This window comes from Mytilus californianus, unplaced genomic scaffold, assembly GCF_021869535.1.
Source record: "Mytilus californianus isolate M0D057914Y unplaced genomic scaffold, xbMytCali1.0.p SCAF_6, whole genome shotgun sequence".
NCBI lineage: Eukaryota > Metazoa > Mollusca > Bivalvia > Mytilida > Mytilidae > Mytilus > Mytilus californianus.
This window is the reverse complement of record NW_026262712.1, coordinates 13,659,780-13,686,278: the sequence shown is the minus strand read 5'-3', so window position 1 is coordinate 13,686,278 and position 26,499 is coordinate 13,659,780. Positions and strand designations below refer to the sequence as shown.

General features: G+C 30.9%; 1 protein-coding gene across 1 annotated transcript in view; it reads right to left on the bottom strand.

Moving 5' to 3' along the window:
• The window catches only part of LOC127706496 (UHRF1-binding protein 1-like), a 73,220-nt gene that overhangs the window by 21,901 nt on the left and 24,820 nt on the right, over positions 1–26,499 (bottom strand). The window contains exons 10-11 of the mRNA XM_052211147.1: positions 25,188–25,688; positions 7,312–7,418 (exon numbers count right to left, since the gene is read on the bottom strand). Coding sequence (XP_052067107.1) covers positions 7,312–7,418; positions 25,188–25,688 — 608 coding nt within the window. The remainder of the gene's footprint in view (positions 1–7,311; positions 7,419–25,187; positions 25,689–26,499) is intronic.

The following is a 26,499-nucleotide window of genomic DNA, read 5'->3' as shown; positions in this document are numbered from 1 at the left end:
ATACATGGTTATATTCAGCATATGAAAGAACCCCATATATTAAATTTTTGTTGAAATCAAACAAAGTTAAATTTTGGACCCCGATTTAGACCAACTTGAAAACTGGGCCCATTATCAAAAATCTAAATACATGGTTAGATTCAGCATATCAAAGAACCCCATATATTCAATTTTTGTTGAAATCAAATAAAGTTTAATTTTGGACCCCGATTTGGACCAACTTGAAAACTGGGCCCATAATCAAAAATCTAAATACATGGTTAGATTCAGCATATCAAAGAACCCTATATATTCATTTTTTGTTGAAATCAAACTAAGTTTAATTTTGGACCCTTTGGACCTTTATGTAGACCAATTTGAAAACGGAACCAAAAATTAAGAATCTAAATACACGGTTAGATTCGGCATATCACAGAACCCCAATAATTCAATTTTTGATGAAATCAAACAAAGTTAAATTTTGGACCCTTTGGACCTCAATGTGGACCAATTTAAAAACAGGGCCCAAAATCCAAAAACTTAATGCATGGTTAGATTCAGCATATTAAAGAACCCCAAGAATTCAAGAATAAAACCCCATTGAAATTGATCAAGAAATAAGCAATTTATACAAAGTATATTCTTTTGCACAATACTGTGCAATTGAATATTTCTTGCTATTGCGCAATACTGTACAATTGACAATTTCTTGCTATTGCGCAATATTGTGCTATTGGATATTTCTTGCTATTGCCCAATACTGTGCAATTGAAGATTTCTTGCTATTGCGCAATACTGTGCAATTGAAGATTTCTTGCTATTGTGCAATACTGTGCAATTGAAAATTTCTTGCTATTGCACAATACTTATTGTATAATAATTTACACATCCTGTTTGGTGTGTATTTCCTACCATATCATTATTATTTGCTTTTAAATATAAATCAGAAATAACCAACTTAAAATGGAAAATTTTAAAAGAAAAAAAAAAGGAAAAAAAGAAAAAAAAAGAAAACCTCCCCCCCCCCCCAAAATTTTTTTATCCCCTTATGATTCATCACCCCCAAACTCAATCCCAGCCTTCCCTTTGTGGTATGGTATCTTGCAGTACAATTTCAGAGAGATCCATACAATTGAACACAAGTTATTGTCTGGAAACTAGAAAAATGCTTATTTTTGGCCCCTTTTTGGCCCCCAATTCCTAAACGTTTCGGGCTATTACCCCCAAACTCAATTCCAGCCTTCCCTTTGTGATATGGAACCTTGTAGTACAATTTAAGAAATATCCAAACACTTACACACAAGTAATTGTCATGAAACTAGAAAAATGCTTGTTTTTTGCCCCTTTTTTGGCCCCTAATTCCTAAAATTTTGAGGCAATTACCCCCAAAATCAATTACAGCCTTCCCTATGTGATATGGAACCTTGTGGTACAATGTCAGAGAGATCCATACACTTACACACAAGTTATTGTCTGGAAGTTACAAAAATGCTTATTTTTGGCCCCTTTTTGGCCCCTAATTCCTTAACTGTTGGTACCATAACCTCCAAAATCACTCCCAACCTTCCTTTCGTGGTATTGAACCTTATGGTAAAATTTCATGGAGATCCATTAACTTAAACTAAAGTTAGAGTGCGAAAACCAATGTGTCTTCGGACGACGCCGGCGATGACGACGACGACGACGACGACGACGCCAACATCATACCAATATACGACCAAAAAATTTTTAATTTTTGCGGTCGTATAAAAATTAGCATGTTTCAAAGGCGTAAGCACTTTTGATACATCTAAAGAATCTAAATTACAATTTTTGTTGAAAAAAATTTATCATCTGATAATTGTTAGCAAAAGAAACAATCAATACTAGTACTGAAAATTCTAAAAATAAAATTCTCAGATATTTTAAAGTTTAATAAGATTGCATTCTTTAACATCTAATTACCCTGTCCAGTGTGGGCATTAAATTTTGTGCCGAATGTTGGGAGATTTTACAGATCCCAACTCTTTCTTTATGCTCCGTGTCTGTAGTGACGTTTTGGATTTCAATTAAACCAGCGTAATCTATGTATTACTGGTAAATAAATATTAAGTCAGGGATTCCGTTACCACAAATTACTTAAAACCTTTACAAAATTCATCCATAGATACAAAGATTTGGTTTGCAAGTTTGGCTGTACCTGTAGAAAACTTATTTCAAACGGAATAGCACATCCTAAATTTTATGGTGATGTTGCTTACCGAGCCTGGAAATTTGGATACGATCCAGGTAAACTTATCGATCCTTTAAATAAACTTATTCTAAAAGGTTACCAATTCAATACTGTAATTAGATCTTTGAATATTGTTTATATTGGTATAAATATTGATTTATTATCGTTTTACACATATGCACTTTCACGGTACAACAATCTGTCGATACCTATATTTTGGCATTGCACAAGCAAGGTCATGTTTTTCTGTGACTGTTAATGACATCTTTACATTAAATCCATTGGATGTTGGATGTGTACTGATTGATATTTTAGTCTTATTAGAAACATGATTTTATTTTTTAGTTATTATTGGCTTTAAACTAGCTGTCAGTAACTGTGAGTACTCTCAGATCTGTACTTTGGGTCTTTTAAGTTGTTAAGGATGTATAAATACCCTGCCATGTCTGGTCTGTGTTTTTTTTAGATGTTTTTCTGCTTTGTATCGATGTGATGAGTTATTAGCCCTTTTAAACCGACTTTTATAGTTTGTTCTTATGTTGAGCTGTAACACCACTGTCCCAAGTTAGGGGAGGATAGAGCATTTACAAACATGTTTAACCCTGCCACATTCTTTATGTTCCTGTCCAAAGTCATGAACATGTAGTTTAGTGGTTGTCGTTGGTTCATGTCTGTCATATTTGTTTTTCGTAAATTGTTTTGTTGTAAATCAGGCCATTAGTTTTCTCAATTGAATTGTTTCATATTTTTCATGTCTGGGCCTTTTTATAGCCGACTATAAGGTATGGGTTTTTCTCATTGTTGAAGGCCGTACGGCGTACATCCACTTCATTTGTTGTCTCATTGGCAATCATACCACCTTTTTTTAAAAACAATTTCTGAATAAAACTTTGGAAGAGTCAATATGTTGTATTTTTAAGTTAAAGGACAATACCATGAATACCTAAGCTTCTATTCATTCTTATTGAAGTACATGTACTGCATAGAAACAAACAAATGTGCCAGGAGCACAAGATGTGCCTGTTGAATGCAAATTCTAATTGTTGCAATGTTGTAGAAAGCATGTATATATATAATATCAGAAGTCAGTAAAATGATCTTGCAGAGTAACTTTTAGGAGGATCTCCTTATACATATTAAATTTGCCTGAAATTTGACAGTTTAAGTCCCATAAGTCTGGAATTGAAAATCTGAATATTTTAAAAATACTTTTTGGAATCACAATATGTAAACAGGAAGGGAATTTTATTCACTTATGAAGCTATTGTTGAGAGATTTTACAATTAATTTTCTTGGGAGAATGTTGCTTTCATATCACTAGACAATTTCTGTCAAAGTTTTGTGTTTAAAGTTACACATTTAGATCCAAAATCTTAATAACGTTTATATTTAAAGGGGCACTAGCTACGAGATATATAAAAAATCTAAAGTATGATTTTTTTTGTTCAATCATTAATGAAAGTGAAATAGTGAAATAATAATTCGCTTTCAGCAGCCAGTATGGTTCAATTTTGTCAAATTAAGCGAAGAAACATTGATGATGAATTAATCACTTGCAAGTGAATAATTCAACCTCATTGAATCCGTATTCATGTGAATTTCAATTAAACCCCTTAGCTAGAGATGGATAACGCATGCATTGTGTGTGTTTGGTTATTTAAAGGAAAAGAATGTCTACGTTGAAAGTGAAACAAAGGTAAATCATTTGATTGACTGATTCGATCCACAAAAAATCATTCTTATACAGGTAAAAACAATGATTAATATATATTTTTAATCTATAATATGAAATTAAACAGACCTAGAAAAATACAATTGCACGAGTCTGCTTTCTATTTATATCTATATTTATGTTTATATCGCTTATATGACAATCGGAGTACTTCGGAGGTCAACTCGATATTTAATTAGATGGCGTCAAGACCAAAAATACACAGGAAACGAAGCTACATATTATCGAGCCCATGCCCTGTAAATTGTTTATTTTAGACTTTTTATAATTTGGATAAAGTTTTACATGGTAATAAATCAAATATGAGAATTTGAGTCAAATCGGTGAACATGAATTGTACATTAAATGATAAAAGGTTGTAAGAACTTAAAATAAATATATTCTTTAGCAGTCAATTTCATAAATACTATTACTTTCCTTAACCATGATAAAGTACACAGTTCAATCATTAAACTAACAAAGGAAGGAAATGCATAAAAGTCAAATACCTGCTAATAGCAAATGCAGACTTTTTTATAATTATTTCCTTCCAATGCAACTGATTTAACAAAAAAAAAATTCAAAGTACCAACTGAACTTGTAAATTTTTCATTAAGAGTTTCAGCTATAAATTTACAATAGATAAAGGAAACTCAATCAATGTTGGTATTTAAGCTTGTTTACTTTAATGTTAGGGTTTTTTTTTATACAAGAAAGGATTATTTATCCATATTGGACAAAGGACATAAAGAGAATACACTGTATCCCCATTACAGTAGTTCAAACCAGTACGAAGCTCACGGTATATATAAACAAGCATTCTGAGTGTAATGCATGGCAATACATAGTCCCCTACCGGTTAAAAATTTCATTGGACTAGAACAAAATGCTAACTTGATCTATAACTTGTCATGGTGTAAACTATATAACAAATATTAAGCCATTATCTTCAAACATGATGAAAAAAAGTGTGGAAAACTGCTTATTCGAGTAAAGGACCATAACTCTGCATAAAATCATCAGACCGGAACAAAATTTGTACACAATCTGTAACTTGTCATGATAAAACTATATCCCAACTATCAAATCAATATCTTGACCAAAAAAGGGGCTGAAAACTGATTATTTGGGACCATAACTCTGGACAAAATCATCAGACAGGAAAAAAATTCGAACTTGATCTGTAACATATACCAAATATCAAATCAATACCTTCAAGCACAAAGAAAAACAGTGTGGAAAACTGATTTGCACGACTGACGGATGGACAGACAGACAGACAGACAGAGTGCAAACCTAAAGTCCCCTTCGACTTCGGGGACTAATAAGGCTCTTCACAATAATTCTTCAGTTTCTAAAACTTATTCTAAAAATATCTAGATGATGGAAATAGGTATAATTTTTTTTAAAATTTCCATCATTTATTAATTCAATATAAGATATTTATTAAACAAGATCTGATCTTTGGTGAATTTTCAATTACTGTACATGTGCTTATCTCATGCCTAAGGTTCTTTCTCATTTAAGTGTTAAGTAAACTTTGACATGTTTGATTGATAAATTAAAAGCTAATGACATATTCTGTAGATACAAGTGCCAATATAAAATGCACATGTCAGTGTTCAGAGATTCCCTAACAACTCTTTTTTTGTACCTCAAATTTTCTTATTTGCACTCTTGGTAGTGAATTGTGTCTCACATTATATTTGAATTAAAAAAAAAATGGGCAAAAATCTTACCTATCTATCCCAGCATTTTTGATGTTTACATTGTCTCTTTATCTTTTATAGTTTTCAAGACTAATTGCCAAAAATACCAAAAAACCTTAATCAAGGGCTATACACATTGTAAGGAGTTGATCAGCAAGTTCTATCATGTTGACTTATTTGTAGATGTTATCTTACTAATAACTTTCCTGCTTAAATTTATCTCTAATATATCTTTTATAGTTTTCAAGAAAATAAAGATCACAAAATAAAGCCATAATGATTCAAATTGTCATTTTAGGGTAATAACTACTATAAGAGGAGGATAGAAAGTTCAGTTTACTTTTTTTGATAAAAATGATAAAAATCAGCAGTTAAGGGCATTATGACTCTTACTAGAAGTTGATAGTCAATTTTGTTGATTTGACTAACTTATAATTTCAACTTGCTCATCATATTTGCTGTATACAGCTTCTATCTTTATATCAAAGTATTTAAGAAAAAACAAGTGAAACTGCGAGCTACTGCTCACTGATGATACCCCCATCCCAAATACTTGATGGTAAACAGGAAGTTGTTGAGTGATGAATCTGAAAACACATCACACGGTATAGCTGACTTATATAAACACTGAAACCAAATTTCAGAAATCCTTGTAATGTAGTTCCTGAGAAAAATGTGACGAAAATTTTCAACTTGGATGTGTTGTGTAAAATGATGTAAGTGTTCGGTAAACTGGAAAATGTTGAGTGATCAATCTGAAAACACATCACACCGTATAGCTGACTTATATAAACCCTGAAACCAAATTTCAGAAATCCTTGTATTGTAGTTCCTGAGAAAGGTGTGACGAAAAATTTTCATGGAACGGAAGAACGGACGGACGGACTGACAGACTGACGGATGGAGGGATGGATGGATGGATGGACAGACAGAGGTAAAACAGTATACCCCCACTTTTTTAAAGCGGGGGTATAAAAATATCATAAAATAATTGGTTTAACTTGTAACTGACGGGCAAAACTTCTGTAAAAAGTTGATATATTTGTTGATCAATTTTATCATTCATAGCATTTACTATAATAGTTTTTAAGATAATTGAAAATGCAAGAAATGGGTAAAAATGTCATTTAAGGGCAATAAATCCCATGAGGAGACACATACTTTATACTAAATAACTTGAGGATCATTCAGCCCTAGTTTCAAAGAAGATGATATTTGTAAAAGTTTACAACGATTTACGGCGATGACAAGTAAAAGTATCAAGTGAGCTAAAAATAGCATTACTTTGCCAGTAAACCTTAATAAAAAAAAATTTATTTTGTAGTTGAGAAATTTATTAAAACAAATTTGAAATATTGGCAGAAGGATGATTGATTCATTCATTGATTGATTAGTGTTTAACACCACTTTCAGCACTACTGTGCTATTTTGTGGCAGTCAGTTTTGAATGGGGGAGAAAACCGGAGTGCAAGGAGAGAACTACCGACCTTTGAAGGAAAACTGACAATCCTAGTCATTTAAGATTGGAGTTGAACTCACCTACCATCTGCAGGATTCAAACTGCTGACAGGCTAGTGATACAGTATTTCGATTACTTAGACCACTTGGCCATCAGGACCCTGACGGAAGAATGAACAGAGAGAAGTATGAAAATCGGAGTACTAGTACCAGTAGGATAAAAGTTATTATAACTGACTTACCATACTTTGAGCCAAGTTCAACAGGAAGTAGTTTGTCCACAACAAAGTTAGATAATCCACCATCAGTCTGATCGGGTTGATCAAGATATACAGGTTTGCATGAGGCACTGAAAAAAATAATGATAACAGTTCAAAGGTGGGCATGAAGCACAGAAAGTTATAATGTAATACTAAGTTAAACCCACTTGTCGCTATCAAAGTTAACTTGGTCAAAAGCCTGGTCAAAGAAAACTTTGGTCATAAGTTGCAATTGTCACTATCAAAGTTTTCCATCAAAAACTTGGTCAAAGAAAAAACTGCATTGTGATTAGATAATTCTGTCCAAGTCCATCCAAGTTTCAAGAAAAATAGGATGATATTTTATTCCATCCAAGTCCATTGTTTTTTGTCCAAAGTTTTTGATCAAAGTTTTCTTAAATGGTTGTCACTATAAAATAATCCATCAAAAACTTTGACCAAGAAAATTTGTACAAGTAAAATTTGATAGTGACAATAATAACATAGAGACTGTCACATGGCAGCAGGCGCTGAAAAATAGTGTAAAACAAAAGTTATTTTTCATATAATTCATATTAGCATATTATTCAGGTTCATGGTATTACAGCTCTGAAAATAACAGACAGCTTAATTACTTTACCAATCTTCTGTCTGATGTAGAAACTACCTGATTCAGAATCTAATGCATTCTAGGTAACATTCAGTTAATTTAAAGAGAGTACTCCAAAATGTTGTGTCAGATTTACAAAGTCCTACATCAAAATACAAGAATTATCAAAAATATTGGACAATAAAACATATCTCATAAACCACCAACATCAAACTCAAAACAGACAAACAGACAAAAAACTAAAAATTTTGCAATTTTTCCATTTATAAAGGGAAATAACTCTAGAACAGATAAAGTGACGCCACCAAAATTCAAACTTGATCTGTGTTTTGTGGTTATAAGCATTGTGTATAAGTTTCATAACATTTGGTTGAGGAGAACTGAAGTTAGAGAACGGAAACCAATTTTGGGACGTACGTATGTACGTACGTACGTACAGACAGACAAGAGTAAAACTTAATGCCCCCACTGCTACGGCGGGGGCATAATTAAGACAAACAACAAGGAGCAACACAATGGTCAGATAGTCTGACTGTGTACAGAACGGGTTAATCTTAAGTTTAACATGCTTTTTTTGTGATCAGTTTACAATGTCTTACACATTAGATATCTGACCAATAGCGTACCATTATTTTTTGTGGTTGTTAGGAAATGGAATTATCCATAATCCTAAAAAGTATAAAATGCTGAACTCAGATAACTCAGAGATAAGACCTGAGTGTGGCAATGTTCTGACCTTTTCTAACTGACTATATGATGGAATCTAGGTCATTGTTTCCTCCTTATCTAATTAACAGCCATGGGTGAATCTAGAGGAAGAAAACCAAATAACTTTTATTATATCATGAAATGTGGGTCATGGTGGCTCAAATGTTATTTATATCCACATATTTCATACGATGATTGATAATGTCATAACAGATTGGAAAACATCAGGTCTCTTGAATTTGATTTATGATTCAAATTCTGCAAGAATTCACAGGAAACTTCTCAACAGTAATATGTTTTCTTCCGCCTGAATAATAAGATTAATGTAATGTTCTAACTTGTTTACTTATATAAGCATTCTTTATTTTTCATCTTCCTGCTACTACAAACTGGTGTGTATTCAAGCATGACTGATCTTATAATCAGAGAAATACAGAATGCACGCACTTAGCAGTGAAACAAGTGATCTTCTTGCACCTTTTGTTTTTTTGTTGAAACAAAGAAATGTGACCTGTGGCGATAATGAAAATTGCAATGAAAAATACAGCAGGGCTGAATTTTAAGATGTGTCAACAATTATATATACCTAACATTTGCAATATCATGGGATTATCTAAATGAAATCAATACAAAATCTGATTCTAATATTCACAGATTCTCTACTGCTTGAAAAAAATACCACTAATAGACATAGGTTAAAATCTACTTTTACAAAGTTTGCCTCGATTACATAGTAATGTCAGGAAAAACAACTGAAAAGAATAATTATGGATTTGTCTTACATGTCAAGTGTCCGTCATTTGCATACATGCAATATCAGAGTAACAGTCACCTTGACTTTTAATATATAAGGCCCCAAAATCAAAAGGTTCCTTCCCCTTCCCTATATCTTCCCTCTGTATAAATTTCATTCCAATAAAGCAAGAGAAACTCATTAGTTAAACCATTTTTCCAAAAGAAATTTAGTTTTAGTAACAAAGACCTTGACCTTTGACCTATCAACCCAACAATCAATAGGGTTCTTCAACTTCCCTAAATTTTTCACCTGTATAAATGTTATTCCAATCAAGCAAGGGATACTCAATTTAGTATTTGGAAACCATTTGTTTCGGACACATATACGGACGGACGGACAGAAAATTTTTTTCAAGGCTATTAACAATACAATGCCATGGAAAGTTTGTTAGAATCTTTTAAAATACTTTAATATTCACAGTAATAAATGGTGAGAAAGGTCACATAAATAGTTAGAATGATAATTTTAGCTGAAATAACACCTAATACCTTCGTATTTACCCAGATAATGAAATTGTGTTTTTTTGTTCACCCTCTGTATATAAATGTTTGCTGAGATCAAAGACCTTTCTATTCCCAAGAAAGATAATATACAAATACAAAAAAGTTATACAAATATCAATATAATATTAATGCAGTCCCCATATGTCTGATGACAATTAAGATAGGTAAAAATAAAAGTTCTAATCAAGTTTTCTTCATTATCTTTCTAATGAAATCTAAAATTTCATCACGAATCAAAGGCCAAACAATAAAATTTATTTGTTTGATATTGCTGAATGGCAACCTATTAAACTTTTTCATTTGACAATTACTAACCAATACAGTGTTAGAATAACATTAAATGGCATACACTTTACTGCACAAAATGGGCATTTTGACAAATAATATCACTTGATACTAAAATAATCAAAACATAAAACCTACCAAAAAAGTTGTAAGAGCTGATGTAAACAATTTAAAAACCAAAGTACAACCAAACCCGAGGAAGACACATAAATTTCTTTAATCAAAAATGATTTCCCTGAGGGGGGTTGTTGAATGTGATAGGAAAATTAAGTTTTTGTTCTTAAACATCAATACATACAAATATTTTCAAATTAAAGCAAAAAACCTGAAAACTCATTGAAATCTTTGTATGACAGGAAACATCAAAGATGTCTTTTTTTTATTGTTTCATTAAATAGTATGCAGTAGAATCAAGAAATGTTTTTTTGTTCAAATATAGTCTATAAGCAAATCTATATTTTTAAAACATTGATAGGTGTAATTTAATATTACTCTTTTTTTCCTACAAGGATAATTGGGCAAAATCTGAAGCTGGCTTACATATTAGAATAATTTTCCTTTTATTTAATATTTTTCTTTTAATTAATATTTCTTCTAATATGTTATCATTTAATATTCCTTTAACTTGAGTAAAAATATTTTTTAACGGAAAATATTTCATATTTAACTATTATCAAATAAGCATGGCCTTAAATTCATCTGTCAGATGCGTGTCTAACAGTTTTCCATCTACTTCATTACTTCTGATAAAAACATACATTCAGCAGTTATCTTGGATATTTCCCCAACGGTCTGAACAAAAATCCACAAACAAACAAGATTAAGAAACTGTATGCAATCTACTTTAAATATTTTTAGAATAAATCCATGCAAAAATATTTTTAAAATAAATCCATGCAAAAATATTATTATGAATGATGGAAAATTTTTAAATTTATAAAAATTTAATGAAGCATAAGAAACGTATTTCAAACATAATTCCATTTTGAATTCACTTTAAAAATTGCAATACAAAGTGAAAACTTTGATCAATCATATAATGTCATTAATACTTGTACCAAAAAAAAGAAAAATCTAATCAAATCAACTTTCATATTTGGTTAGAGATGTAATATAATATCACATTCCTTTGTGTAAAATTTGTTGCTAAGTTACCTTTTTAAATGTCAACATTGGCAAATTACTTCTGACAAAGAGCTTTCAAAGATATGTAAAAGCAGTTTGAACAAGTTTCCGTTCTATTTAAACTACCATAGTTGTTTTCAAAATGGCAAAAGTGCTTATTCAAACAGCTTGACTGAGAGACTTAAGTGACTTAATTGTATTAAATTTTAATTATTTACCATAACTTTTAATACACCTTGGTTATAAATAACAAAAGCAAGTTTTGTGGTCATTCCTTCAGAATTGGTGCTGCTACTTCAGCTGCCGCAGCTGGAGTCAAGAATCATGTTATTCAAACACTTGTGCGACGGTCCTCAGACTATTATATAAGATACATCAGGACTGATAAGAAGGTTATTTGTAAAGCTCAGGCAAAAATGTGTCTTTTTTGAGTCTTTGTTATAGTTTTCATGTAACCAATTTATATTTTAATGAAGCATTATTTCTAGGGGGCTTTCACTAACTCATTATTATGAATTCATTCAATTTGGCCTTTATAATTCAAGGGGAATCATACTCCCCCAATTCAATAATACATCAGATAGATTAATTCCTGCTGGGATCTTCCAAGGAACAATTATGTATTTTAATATTCAAGGTAATTCCTGCAGGGATCTCCCCAGGAACAATTAGGTATTTTAATTTATTAAGTTAATTCCTGCCTGGATCTCCCAAGGAACAATTATGTATTTTAAGGTATTCAGTTAATACCTGCTGGGATATCCCCAGGAATAGGCCTGCCGGGATCTCCCCAGGTCGGTAATTTTCTTTAGTCAAGTAGCTTACACCTGCCGAGATCTCCCCAGGTGAACATTTCGTACAGTTAAGTTTGCTGCAGGGATCTCCTCAGCATTGTTATATAATTTATGTTAAACTTTTTTGTACAAGTATTCACAGAATTTTACTAATTCTTTATTAAAGGCATTTTCAATTTACACATGTATTTTATTAGGTTTAAAAAATTCAAAATTAAATTTTTCAATGAATGAGTAGCTCCAAGAAAGCCAATAATGTAACATTTTTTAGTCATAGAAATGTATATTGTTATGTAATGGAATCTAATTTGGATAATGATGTTTATATTTAGTATGTTAAATAATAAAAGCTATCTTGGAAATGTGTTGTGTATAAATGACTTAATTATATTAGATTTACCTGACTTTCACCAAAAGAATTATTTATTTTAACGCCTAGCAGATTTTCAAATAGCTCTTGTGACAATCTAAATGTAACTGACCATCTTCTACCATCACTTTTAAACTTGGCTGACCTCTGTTGAAAAGTTTTAGAAGTAATGAAGATATGCACACCAATGAATAATGCATTAGCTTCAAGCCATGGGAAACAATAATGTTTTAAATGATAAAAGCCAATAACCTACATAGTACAATATTTTCACTCTTAGGTTGCTGTCTGCCTTATTTGTTCTTTACATACGACAGTCCATTGGTTTTCTTCTTTGAATTGTTGCACAATTTGGTATGCTGGAGGAGCCTTTTTATAGCGAAAGTTACTTTTATGGTATTGGACTTGCTCATTGTTAAAGGCCGTACCGTGACCTATAGTTGTTTACCTCCTTTCGTCCTTGGTGCTTAGTTGTCTCATTCGCAATCATACCACATCTCCTTATTCTAATATACACATTACGGTCATTATCATGTTCAATTTTGATTACCTTCTTTGACCAATTAAAGGAGTAGCAAACTAAGAGAGTATAAAAAAAAATGGGTATCACAAAAACAACATAGGACTATGTATAGTGATCTGTATGCAACAACTCTGCTATGGAAAACAAAAAAAAAGTTAGCACATGGATGAGTTGTGTTGATAGAAAATACCTTTATACGACTTAATTTGGATTTTAACATACCTATAACATTCTCATAGATTTATTGTTACTCTGGGATTAAGGATGTACACCTCTGCGCAGCCAAAAATTTCTAAAATTAAACTTTTTTTCTTAACCTGATTTCTAGTTGCTACAGCCACGAAAGTACCCCATTTTTAATGATTTTCCCATTTTTTATCAATTTTTATCCATTTTTGGGCTGTTATCATGAAAAAATCACAGTTTCACAATCAAACTTTTATTTATACTTTCACTATCGATGAAGTGGACCAATCTGAATAAATTTAACTTAAAAAAACAATAGGTTGGTGTTAATGTTAGAAAGTTTTATAAAATTTTGTTGATTTTTAATGCCAAATTGACCATGCTGTCAATTTTACAAATTTGGGATTTTTTTCTTTTTTTTTAGAACAAAAAGCATATCATTTCAACTTCTTTGTATTAATGATTGAAAAAATACATATCTAAGAAACTTGAAAAGAAAAAAATGATATGGGATGTACATATTTTTGGTAAAATCATTTCTTTGTACCCCTCACATAATTTCTCAACATTTTGGCTGATGACACTGACCAGATTGGTTATAAAATTTGAAAATTTTATCACTCAATACTACTTATTGTAAGTACACAATGTTTTCACTGAGTTTAGTTTGATTATAATATTTTTTAAATTCATTGATATTTTCCACTTGCATCACATGTTTTGAAAATAATTCTTGAACGAGATTTCAACAAGACTGAAACATCAGAAGAATACATCCTTAAACACATGTAACATATTTTTATTGAAAGGTATTTACAGAATACTTTATTAGAATGTTCATTTCATTCAAATTTGTGAGAAAAAAAAATCAAAAACTTGATTTTTTCAGAGTTTCAGTTAAAAGGATTTTTTATTTGTGTAAAACAGTTGTTAGTTGCCATATGACACTTGAAAGACTGGATGTTAAACTCAATTTCATGATAATAATTTGGAAAATATAGATTGTTCTTTTTAAAGGATATATGAAAAGAAAATAGGAGCAACAACAATATATGTGAATGGAAGCTGTTTGAAATCCTGAAATATTAATAAAAGCTTCATGTATACCTAAATAGTTAATATTGTAAAATATAAAAAAAGAGAGAAAATATTGATTTTATTGTTATAGTTTGATGGAAACCCACACAAAAAGTAATTTAAAAAGTTAATTTTTTGTCTTCTAAAAATAAACATTAAAAGTTGTCATAAGAGAAATAAAGTTAAAAGCTTATAATTAATAATCAGGATAATTTCTCAGAACCAAATGAAGATTTTCAGTTTAATGAACCTCTATGAGGAAGTAATTAAGAGAATTATTGAGAAATAACATGTTAACTAACTAGGGAACTGAGAATTTAGCTTGGAAAATATCGGCAATTAAACTTTAGGATACCTGTACTGTGCCTAGTGTTCCCTTAGCTTATATAGGAATCACGTTAATTACTGAGAAACAAATGAATAATATATATGTAGAATTTTAGCTTAATGAACTACTGGAATTTTGATGGAGACATTTAAGATCACGAAGATAGGCAAAAATTACCAAATCTTTAAAATGATCAAGATTGTTATAGATTTGTGAAATACCTAAGTGGAGGAACAATTAAACTGAGATTAAAAATCATACATGATATTTCTAGATTGATAATAATAGAATTACGACAGAATGATTGCAAAAAGTGATTTCAGTTGAATTGTATTAAATATTATAGGTTTGTGAAATACTTATGTGGAGAAACAATTAAAATGAGATTAAAATACATACATGTTTTTCCTACATTGATAATAATACAATTTCTACAGAATGATTGCAAAAAGTGATTTGACTTGAATTGTATCAAATATAATAGTTTTGTGAAAAACTTATGTGGAGAAACAATCAAAATTTCATTAAAATACATACATGTTTTTCCTACATTGAATGTCGTAAAAGGTGAATTCAGTTAAATTGTATTAAACATTATAGTTTGTCTTAATTAATGACAAAAACTAAATAAGGACAGGTAGTAACTATAAATCGAAGCATGGATCCCTGTTGCATGAGTGATAAGAGCAAAAGGATACAGTTCAAAACCAACTATTCATTGTACCAGACGCTACATACAAATGCAGTTAAAATACCATTCAACATAAGACATTAGTTCAAATATTGTATGTAATTGGACAAGATGATATACAGAACATTTCTCCATGATCAAATCTGCAAATTTACCTGAAAATTATTGGATAGTACAGAAAATGCAAATTGACTCAATACAGATAGAGAAAAACCATCATATTCTAATAACAGGAATTCATTTCTGTGATACTGAGGAAGTTTCAAAACCTGTTACTGAAACTTAAGATTAATTAATTTGGATAATTTATTATTTCGAACTCATCGTTAAGTTATGAGCAATAATTCCTCTTCAGAAATAATACCGAAGGATGTTCGAATGATTCATAATGTTCTTGCCACAATAGTTTCTATTTTAGGTTTTGTTCTAAATTTGATAATTTTACTAACAATTATAAGGTATAGACTTTACAAACAAACAGTAATCGTGTTTATTGTAAATCTTTCCGTGTTATACTGTATTTCTAGTGGATTTTCTGTGGCTTACATAGCTTATAATTCATTTACAATTTATAACAGTGAATCATTGAATCCTATGGTTTGTAGAGCTTTTGGATTCATAACTTACACAACTGCAGGAGCAGAGTTAACTGCCCTTTGTTTAATTTCGTTTAATCGTTACTGTTTAATAGTGTATATGGAAAAGTATAATGCTATTTATGGAAAACAAAGCAATGTTTTAATAATGTTATTTTTATCATGGCTTTTATACTTTCTGCTATTTCTGCTTCCAACTACCGAAGTCTGGGGCAAAATGATTTATGATAAAAACCGATTTATATGTCAGCCATTTTTATACGGAGACAGCTTTTCAAAATTCATTGCTTACTTTGCTGTGGGAAGTACAGTGCCTCCCTTAGTTTTTTGTTATGTAGGAATAATCTGGAAAGTGAATTCCACTCGAAATAAGCTAAACAAGGTTAGTGATACAAATGCTAGCAGACGGCCAAGAAAAATGCCATTCATGATAATCTTTATCCTAACTACGTTTGGAGTTTTGTATTTACCTTTCATGTTTGTCCAAGGAACAGACCCAGATGCCATTAAGTACGACATCAGAATACATGTTGTCACTGTTTATATTGCATGGGTACATTTGTTGTGTAACCCTATAATTTATGCAGTTTTCAATCAACATATACATACAGCATTAAAAAAGCTCTTTTGTCTGAAGGTAAAAAATGATATCTTTGCTCAAACACACCATACCTTAGATGTACAAATCAATGTTGTAGCTTCACAAAGATCATGATTATTATTTTCTCTTGTATTGATAATGTTATAATTTCTAATTAAAGAGAGAAGTTGTTTTACAAAAAATTGTTTTGTTGCTTTAAGTATGATAAAGATAAGAAGATGTGGTATGAAAGCCAACGAGACAACTCTCCGCAAGAGACCAAATGACATAGAAGTTAACAATTATAGGTCACAGAAGGCCTTCAACAATGAGCAAAACCCTTATTCTAAGTTAACTCTTCACACAAAATTAGTGATTCTTAAGCCTTTCATGTGATAAAAGAGCACCATACATGTGTTTTGATCTTTACATCCAAGTAAGTTAGCACCAACAAATTGACTACCAGTATATAAAATTGTGACCATCGGCAAGAATTTTCAGGTTGTCTGTATTGTTCGGTTTGGTTGATTTCTGTTTAAAAGTTTCAAAAGAAATCAAGGATTACTTATAAATAGAAATTTGAAGAGTCAATCATCTCATAAATCTCAGAATTGAGAAAGACAAGACACAGGTCGGAGAAAAAAAATCAAATTTTGATTCAAAATTTGTGATGACGCCATTTTTGTTTTGCATATGGTAGCTCTAAGACGGAAAACATTATTTAAATGCACAAACTGTATCATTTTACTAATCTTGTAGAGTGTATGTAAAAAAATAATTTTTAACTTCTATTGGTCTAGATCGTTAATGCTTAATTTCCATGATAAAATGCATAGTCTCAATTAGCTATGGCCGTTAAAAAACCTGATAAATTCACAGGCATTTTCAACACAAATATGAAATCCATGTTAATCAGTTAATTTTTTCATCCAATTCAAATTTGGGTTACTTATTAATACATTTATTAAAATCTAAATAAATTGTGGTATCCAGTGGTCAATTTGATTTTTTGGGCCCCAATTTTTTATTTCTCAATCCCCTCCTCAGCAAAACGTGAAATTTTCCCAAAATATATGGCCTTCATTCATAAAATCTTAATAACATAAACTATGCTTAAGTCACCTGAATCAAGCTTCTTTGCAAAAAACTATTGATTTCAATATACAGGCTACAAACTAAAATATTTGGCTGAAGCTTTATTTGTGTTAACTTCTTTTTTAAACGGACCCAGCTGTAATATATGATTGCATTTATCTAACCACTGCTTTGTCTGTGTATTAATATATGAGAAGATCTAATTGACATATTCATAACTATTTACATCTTTTTCTTCTCATAGAAATAAGTTAAGTTTACAATGTAATAAAATTTTAATAAAAGAAGAATGTGTCCATGGGATATAGATGCCTCCACTCATAAATATGCAAGAGTCAACATACTAATTCCGTCACGGCAGGGGCATAAAAAGATCTTGGTAAAATTTGCATTGAACTGACAGAATACAAGAAAACACATGAAAAAGATCCATGTATAAATTGTTCTCAGGTGGTTTATTTGGGAAATCTCAGTAATTACAAATATTCAAGATTGATCTGTCAATTGTGTAGGCAAAGTCAATTTGTATATTTCAAAGTGTTTGTGTGTTTATCATAATAACCTGTGCTAATGAATACATCTAATCATGCAGATATCAATATATACTATCTAAATATATTTACTAATCTATAATTAATTATCTTTCATATAACCATAGGACAATCAACCATAAGACAGCATGCTCAGCTTTGAATGAGAAACTCTATATTCATTTATTTTCATGGGTACACATTTTTCTTGGATTGAGGAAATATTGTATTTTCATGAATATTTGATTCCTGGTTTTTCACAAGTCTGCATACAAACTTTAAGAAGATGTGTACTTTGTTGAACATTTTACTTTACCCATGACATCAAAGAAAATTTGGGGACCTCGGTGGCCGAGTGGTCTAAGTAGTTACTACTGTAATCACTAGCCAGTCAACACTGAGGTTGTGAGTTCGAACCCCGCTCGTGCGGGTGCACTCGACTCCAATCTTAATTGACTAGGATTGCCAGTTTTCCTATCGAAGGTCTGTGGTTTTCTGGGGGCACTCCTGCTTCCTCCACCAATAAAAACTGGCCGCCAGGAAATAGCCCAAAAGCGGTGCTTAAAAGTGGCGTTAAAACACCAAAAATCAAATCAAATTAAAGAAAATTGGTATCCTTTAGGAACAATAATGATTCCACAGTAACCAACCATAAGATTGCTCAGCTTCACATAAAAAAAAAAAATCGAAAGGACCGGACGTACAACAAAAAGAATATTCAACAAAAGATTACACAGAAAAGCAAAGATTGAGCAACAAAAAAACGAATAAACTATTGACACAGAGATATTTGTCTTGTCTGTATGTAATTTTTACAGTAAAAAGTAAAATAACAAAAATATCAAACTCCAAGGAAAATTCAAAAGGGAAAGTCCCTTATCAAATGGCAAAATTAAAAGCTCAAACATATCAAACGAATGGAAAACAACTATAATATTCCTGATTTCCTAAAATGCACATGTTGAAATAAAAAATGTAATATTTTAACATGTTAACCAGGCAAAACATTCAAAGTCAATGAACCATGACTGAATAAAAGTCTATAATTCTGGAAAGAATGGTTTATTTTTTCAGGAATTAGGGATTCATCATCTTTTTTTCTGGGAATTTGGAAAACGCCTTCTTCAACCCCCGCAGCACTCAGTTTGAATTCATGATACAAATAATATAAAACATTCACACATTATTAACAGTCTTTGAATGATAAAAAAATTATTTCGACTTTACACTTTTTTTAGATTGTATTCTTTACATTTATTAGCTTGTGAATGAATTGGTCAAGTTATACACATCAATAAACTAAAAAAAAAGTGTTAAATCCTATGTCAATTTATCCAAAATATTAGTACAAACCAACTCAAAAATTGTATACTTCAGCATAAGCAGAAATCAATTCAAACTAATGATAGACGATCTTGTACTATAATTCATTTTGTATTTCAATTAAAGGAAGCATCTATTAATAAATACTCTTAATTGTCAAATCATGGCAGCTTCATGTTTAGTACTTCAATAGTCAAATTAATATTCAATTAATTAATGTAAAAAGATCTTATCAGATGATGTTTTTTCAAACACTTGAACAACATAAAATGATTTTTTTTGTAATGTTAACATAGTAATAACACCTTGTATAAAGTTATCATTAATCTTATCACACAGTGACTAGGCAAAATGTGTGTGTCAGCAAAATAATATATTCAGATAAAAATCTTGTACTGGTGATGTTTGATTTTTTTTTATCGAAAATAACAATACTGAAAAATTTGATGTTAAATGCACCATTAGAAATTTAGCTTAAACAAATCATAATAACAATTTCCAATCCTTATGATGCTTATAGTGGTGAAGGGGTGCTAAATGGGGAAAAAAGTATAACAAAAATACTGAACTCCAAGGCAGATTCAAGAAAAGGGAAGTTAAGTCCATAAAAACAGACAAAATCAAATGCTATCAATCAACAGAACAAGTGAAAAACAACTGCCCTATTCCTCACTTGGTACAGGCTCCATAGAAAATGGTGGGTTGAACCTGGTTTTATAGCTAGCTAAACCTACCACTTGTATGATAGTTGTTTACAATTCAGTTGGAAAATTTGGTGAGCAACCCAAACAGACATAATAGGGTAACGTGACAATAATTGGGATCCACCATCCAAAACTGTGTAAACACACATCACAGACACACAACGCAACTGACCAACAAATTCAAACAACATACAAACCACTTGACAATAAACCTTACTATCCCTGTTAATATATATGTGTAGAAAAGTTTAAATTCTGTCCTATTAACTGCAGGGTGTTCATATTTTATAGGATGAGATTTTTTTGTATTACTTTACACTAAATTTGATATAAATTTAAGAAAGAAAGTAAAATTGGTACTTTTATGTTATTCACATAATGAAAATATGTGCTAAGTTTCATGTTGATATGACTTCATCTTCATGTCAAACTACCTTATTAAAGTAAAAACTTTAATTTGATATGGGACAGCATATACTCGGTCTGATAAATAGAAAAGTCACAGTAAACATGATGCTGATCTATTATCGTAGGCAGGATTTCAGTATCCAACCTCTCTAACCATTCACTGGATGACTGGTCCAGATATTTTATGTTTAAAAGTCCACAACATATAAATAATTTGTATATAGTTTATATCCACGACATTAGAAACAATTTTAATGTCAAATTTTTCTCAATTTCATAAAGAGGTGATGATAATTAGCATAATTGACAAAAATAACTAAATAATATGACATTTGTTCTTAAATCATGTAAATTGTGCTATCATTATGAAACATAATTTCACTTCATATAGTTAAATATATAATGGTTACTTTGACACAATTGAAAATCCAATTTTCAAATGATTTAAATCCAAGCTTCACACACTCCAAAATATGAGAAATTTGAACTTTTAAACTTTAATAAGAATCTTCCATTATCTAAATTATTCTAAATTTGATATTTTGCACTAGGTGGGCAGGAGATTATCGTTCATTAAACACCTCTTAACTTAGATTATATTAATTTACATCCATTTCAAATGAAACTCTAATATGTCTAATTAATATCTGCAATTCTGAAATTTAATTTTTTGCACTACAAGCTAAAAGTTGACTGGTTTTGCTAGAAAGGTTTTCTTTGATACATGCTTTCCTTGGTGGTATAAGAACATGTATTTATTTATCACAGCATACTTTAGTTAAACAGAAATATGTTCTTAAGGATGTTCGCTACTCTGTTTCAAAATAACAAGCTTTTTAAAAGACTGTTATAAATTTATAGTTTATAAATAACAGAACTAAAAAAGCTGAAAAAATGTCCTTTTTTTCGTGATATAAGCCATTGAAAATTTGGCGGGAAATGATTCTCTCTAGATTTTTCATCCATTTATCATTGGTACCTTTTTTCTTTCAAAAACTACGAAACAATATCAAGGATTTTATAGGATTTTCAGAAATGGATTTTTAAACTATCTGTAATTAAATTATAAAAAGAAAAGTAGGGGTTAGCGGACAAAATTTTTAATGGCAATATACAGATAAAACCAGAGAATTCCAAATATCTGACAAAAATTCAAAAAAAAGAGGAAAGGACACCCTTACATACTGTGGATGCATTTATATTTGTAGGTTAGAGAAAAATTTGCTTTTCCTTTTTTCCTATAAATAAGTAAATAGAAATTGTATTACTTGTACATTCCCCACATGTTTAACATATACAATTTACCAATATAATGAATACTTGAAAACTGACATGTCAGCATGGCCCCACTTGCACATTTTTGTGTCAGGGACAGATATGATGCATTAATACTGAATTTATAAATTGATCTGAAAAATTAATACATGTTCCTTGAGTATCAATTTTCATAGATTTTGTTTCACTGGGGAAACAAGAAAATCAGTACCAAACCAAATACATATTTTCCATGAGTATTCATTTTGAAAATGACAGCAAAAATATATTTTGGAAATAATTACAGACTGGTAAAACATGGAATAACCCCTCAAAATATATAGTGACGGCCAATAAATAGTCTTCTATAGACATGAATCACTTAAAAACTAAGATGTTTTTCTTCCGCTTTACAAGAATATATTCCAAACGTGTGTATATCATGGGTTTACCGCATTGGTCTTGTTTTTCTAGATTGATGTGCCGAAAATGAAATCAACCAAAACAACTCAAGTTAAAAAAAAAAATTAGGTGAAAACCATGTAAATTTTGATTACTGACACAAAAACGTGTTGTAGGCTCAAACTAGTGACCATTTACCAATCTTTCTACTCATTTTCCACAACCAGATTCTCAGAAACCTTTCTCTTGGGCCATTTCCTGATCCATATTTAAAGTGCAACTAGTTTAGTTTTACAACATGTTTAAACTGATATCTATGACATTTAAAACAATTTTAAAGTCAAATTTATCTAAATTTCATAAAAAATTGACTCATAATTAGTCATTTTCATACGAAAAAAATAACAATATTATTTGAATAGTTCTATTTGCCAGTTGGACTGGGTTTTTTTACAATATAATCATATGACATTCAAGCTAAAATTGTCATATCATTATGAAACTTATTTAACTATAATTAAATATGTTATGATCGCTTTGACAAGCATTTCAAGCAAATATTAACTTTTAAAATGATTTAAATTCAAACTTCTCACACACAGAAGTATGAAAATCAGAAATGTTTCACCTATTCAAAAAAAAATAAAAATTCTTACACCAGTTACACCATCAAATAAGTTTGCATGGTTATAAATATTCAACCAGTAAAATAAATAGTGCTACTACCAGACTGACAGACATATATTGAAGTTTCAAGGCTTAGTTTGAAATAGTTGTCTCCCTCTCAGCATTAGTTTTATTGTGGTGATTATCTTATCTTTCTCTATTTCAGTCAGACCTTAGGGGGAAATATAACCAAAGCACAAAAAGTAGGTCAAGGTGACTCAAGTTTTGAAATAATAAAAATATTAATGTGGTTAAACAACTATTGATATGCCATTATTGGCTTCTGAGAGATGGGCCTAAATCAAAATATTTACAAAATCCATATGGACCTACAAATCTACAAGAAAGGGTAAATCAATATTTAGCAGAGGAAGAAAAAGGGCAAAAATAAGTTACTGTCGATTCATTATAATTCGTGGAATACTTATTTTCCCTAATTTTGTGGATATAGGTTAACCATGAAGTTAATTTACCATTTCAGAATCTAATGCATTCTGTGTAATATTTTCAAAAGTGTACACCAAAGTGTTGTGATTGGTTAAAAACGTCCTAAACAATTGAAATTCAACCAATGACGTGACGTAATTTTTATTTTGGGGTACGAACAATTAAATTACCCATAGTCCTTTAGATTCTCAAACGGCGGATTGATCAATGAAGTACAAATTTTCTTTAGGCTGGTATGCAGACTTTGGCAAAATACAATTTTTCATCAATCCATGAAAAATTGGTATGCACCAAAACCAACTAATCTAGAGATTGCCAATATCTACAACATATTGTTTGTTGACAGGCATGTATAAAGGCTCAAGGACAGAGTACAAAATTTATAACCTTGGAAGCAAACACAAAATTACCTTCATGTTTGCCTCAATGGTTCCTGGTGTGGTAAAACTTTATTTGAGCCCACATACAACAGCAATTTATGTTTACATTAATATTACTATCTCTTGTATCTATTATATCTATGGATACTTTAAGGATATATATTTTAAGGACTCTATCCTGCATCATAAATGTCTCGATTATCATTTATTAACTGTTACCAACTAATAATACAGTTGTAGTTACTTTACTAGATTTTCCCTTTTAAAATTTCATAGACAATGCATTGTACAATGACAATGTTATAAAAACTTATATACATATATATCTAGAATTTCAAGACTTGACATGCTGTTGCTAATAAAGAACGGAAAGGACAAGTTTCAATTTCTAAGGTAATAATTTTAAGGTAATTGTAATCTTAACTTAATAAACTGCTTCGCTGAGCGCAGCTAGATACGCCCGCAGAGGTCCAACCCTGAACAGTTGGGGCAAAAATGGACACAATATTCAAGCTTGATTCAGGTCTGAATTTGGATTGTAATTAAATATTTGACATATTATAGGTGTCTGAATAAATGTATTCAAAGAACTTGAAATTGGTTATATGAATTGAATTTATGTTCAATTAAAGATTTCTTGCTGTTGTGCAAAATACTTAGTAAATCTGTTGTCAGACTATAAACAAATAAAGTATAATTAATTCTCAATGTCATATTAGAAATTTATGAAAATAAAAAGGGAGCTTACATCAATAGATATAAACAATTCACCAAAGTTTCATGAGAATTGGTGACAGCATTTTTGAGTTATTGTCAGAAAACTGGAAAATCACCCCTTTTTAATGAATAAAACCCCATAACTCAGAAATGTAAAATGTAAAATTTATAAAATTCTAAAGGGAGCTTACATCAATACATACAAACAATTCACCAAAGTTTCATAAGAATTGCTGAAAGCATTTGTGAGTTTTTGTCTGATAACTGGAAAGTCCCCCCTTTTTTTATGAATAAAACCCCGTAACTCGGAAACGTAAAATCTAAAATTTATAAAAATCAAAAGGGAGCTCATGTCAATAGATATAAACAATTCACCACAATTTCTTGCAAGTTGGTGAAAGCATTCTTGACTTATTGTCCGAAAACTGGAAAATCCCCCTTTTTTTAATGAATAAAACCCCATAACTCGGAAACGTAAAATCTAAATTTTATAAAAAACGAAAGGGAGCTCACGTCAATAGATATAAACAATTCACCAAAGTTTTATGCAAATTGGTTTAAGCAATTTTGAGTTAATGTCCGACATGTTGACGACGGACAGACGGACGGACAGACGGACAGACGGACGGACGGACAGACGGACAACGGTATACCATAATACGTCCCGTAAACGGGCGTATAAAAATGAAGGGGAGATAATCAGATTAAGCTCCAAGATTTTGTAAGTATCAAGCATTATATAGGCTTATAGAGAGGTTTTAGAAAATGACAGAAATGTTACCTGGATAATCAATGCCTTCTGGGAAGAAATACTCAGTATATTCTGCATGAAGAATGGATGTATCTGAAGGTAGATGGAGCTGCTTCTTATCAGATGATAGAAACTTCTTTGGTGTATTACGTGTATTGTCAGCAGTCGACACTTGGTAAATTGTAAACTCTTCAATTTTCAAAACAATACAGCTTTCTAAAAGTTTGGTTGTTCTTGGTTTTTGGGTAGATTGAGCTGTTTTCCTGGTTGGTTGAGGAGATGCATTTGGTTTTGGTGGAGTTTGACTAGCAGCAGAAGACATCTTCTCTGGAGTCCTCTGATTGGATAAACTTTTTTCTGGAGTTCGCTGATTGGCTGGTTGATGAGCAGGTGACTGAGTAGGTGAATTAGTAAAACATGTCTCTCTTGCTTTACCAACTTCTTTCTTGAATGCATTAAATAGTTGTTGCACCCAATGATTACGAGATCCTTGATTATCACTATAAGAAAACCAATGTTTTCTTTCACCACCTGAAAAATATGAACAGTAAAAAGGAATTCTCTTTATAAATATGTTTATCAAATATTCAACATTTCTTCACTTAAAATTTGAAATAGGTTATTCCCCATAGGCTGTTTTGGTATTATCACTATAAACCAAAATAATTGGGGTCTGCGGCCTGCCTCACTGTGACTAATTTCTTATCTAAATATAGCTGAGGGATATCCTAAATTTTTGCTCTCCTGCATGCATGCATGGGCTGTCACTGATTTTGATTTGCAATGCCAATCAAATATAAAGATGTGAAGTCAAACATAGGTGAACTCTCTTGACATGGAGGGAATAACCATTTGATTCTCTCGACACAGAGGGAGTTACCATTTGATTCTCATGCACATAGGAAATTACCATTTGATTCTCTCGACACAGAGGGGATTACCATTTGATTCTCTTGACACAGAATGAATTACCATTTGATTCTCTAGATCTTGACACAGAGGGAATTGCCATTTGATTCTCTCGGCACAGGGGGAATTACCATTTGATTTTCTAGATCTTGACACAGGGGGAATTACCATTTGATTTTCTAGATCTTGACACAGGGGGAATTACCATTTGATCTATTTCATATTATTCAGTTGTATCTGTAATCACTACTTGATTTGAATATTCCTATGAACAATATAATTTTTACTAAAACTTCAATTAAAACATTAAGAAGTATTCAACAAGTCTGAACTTACTTGCTTTTATAACAATAATTAAAAAATTCCCTTTCCCAAAACAAAGCATCAGCACTAAAGTACATTGGGATATAGTTCATGCATAAAAATAGTTTTA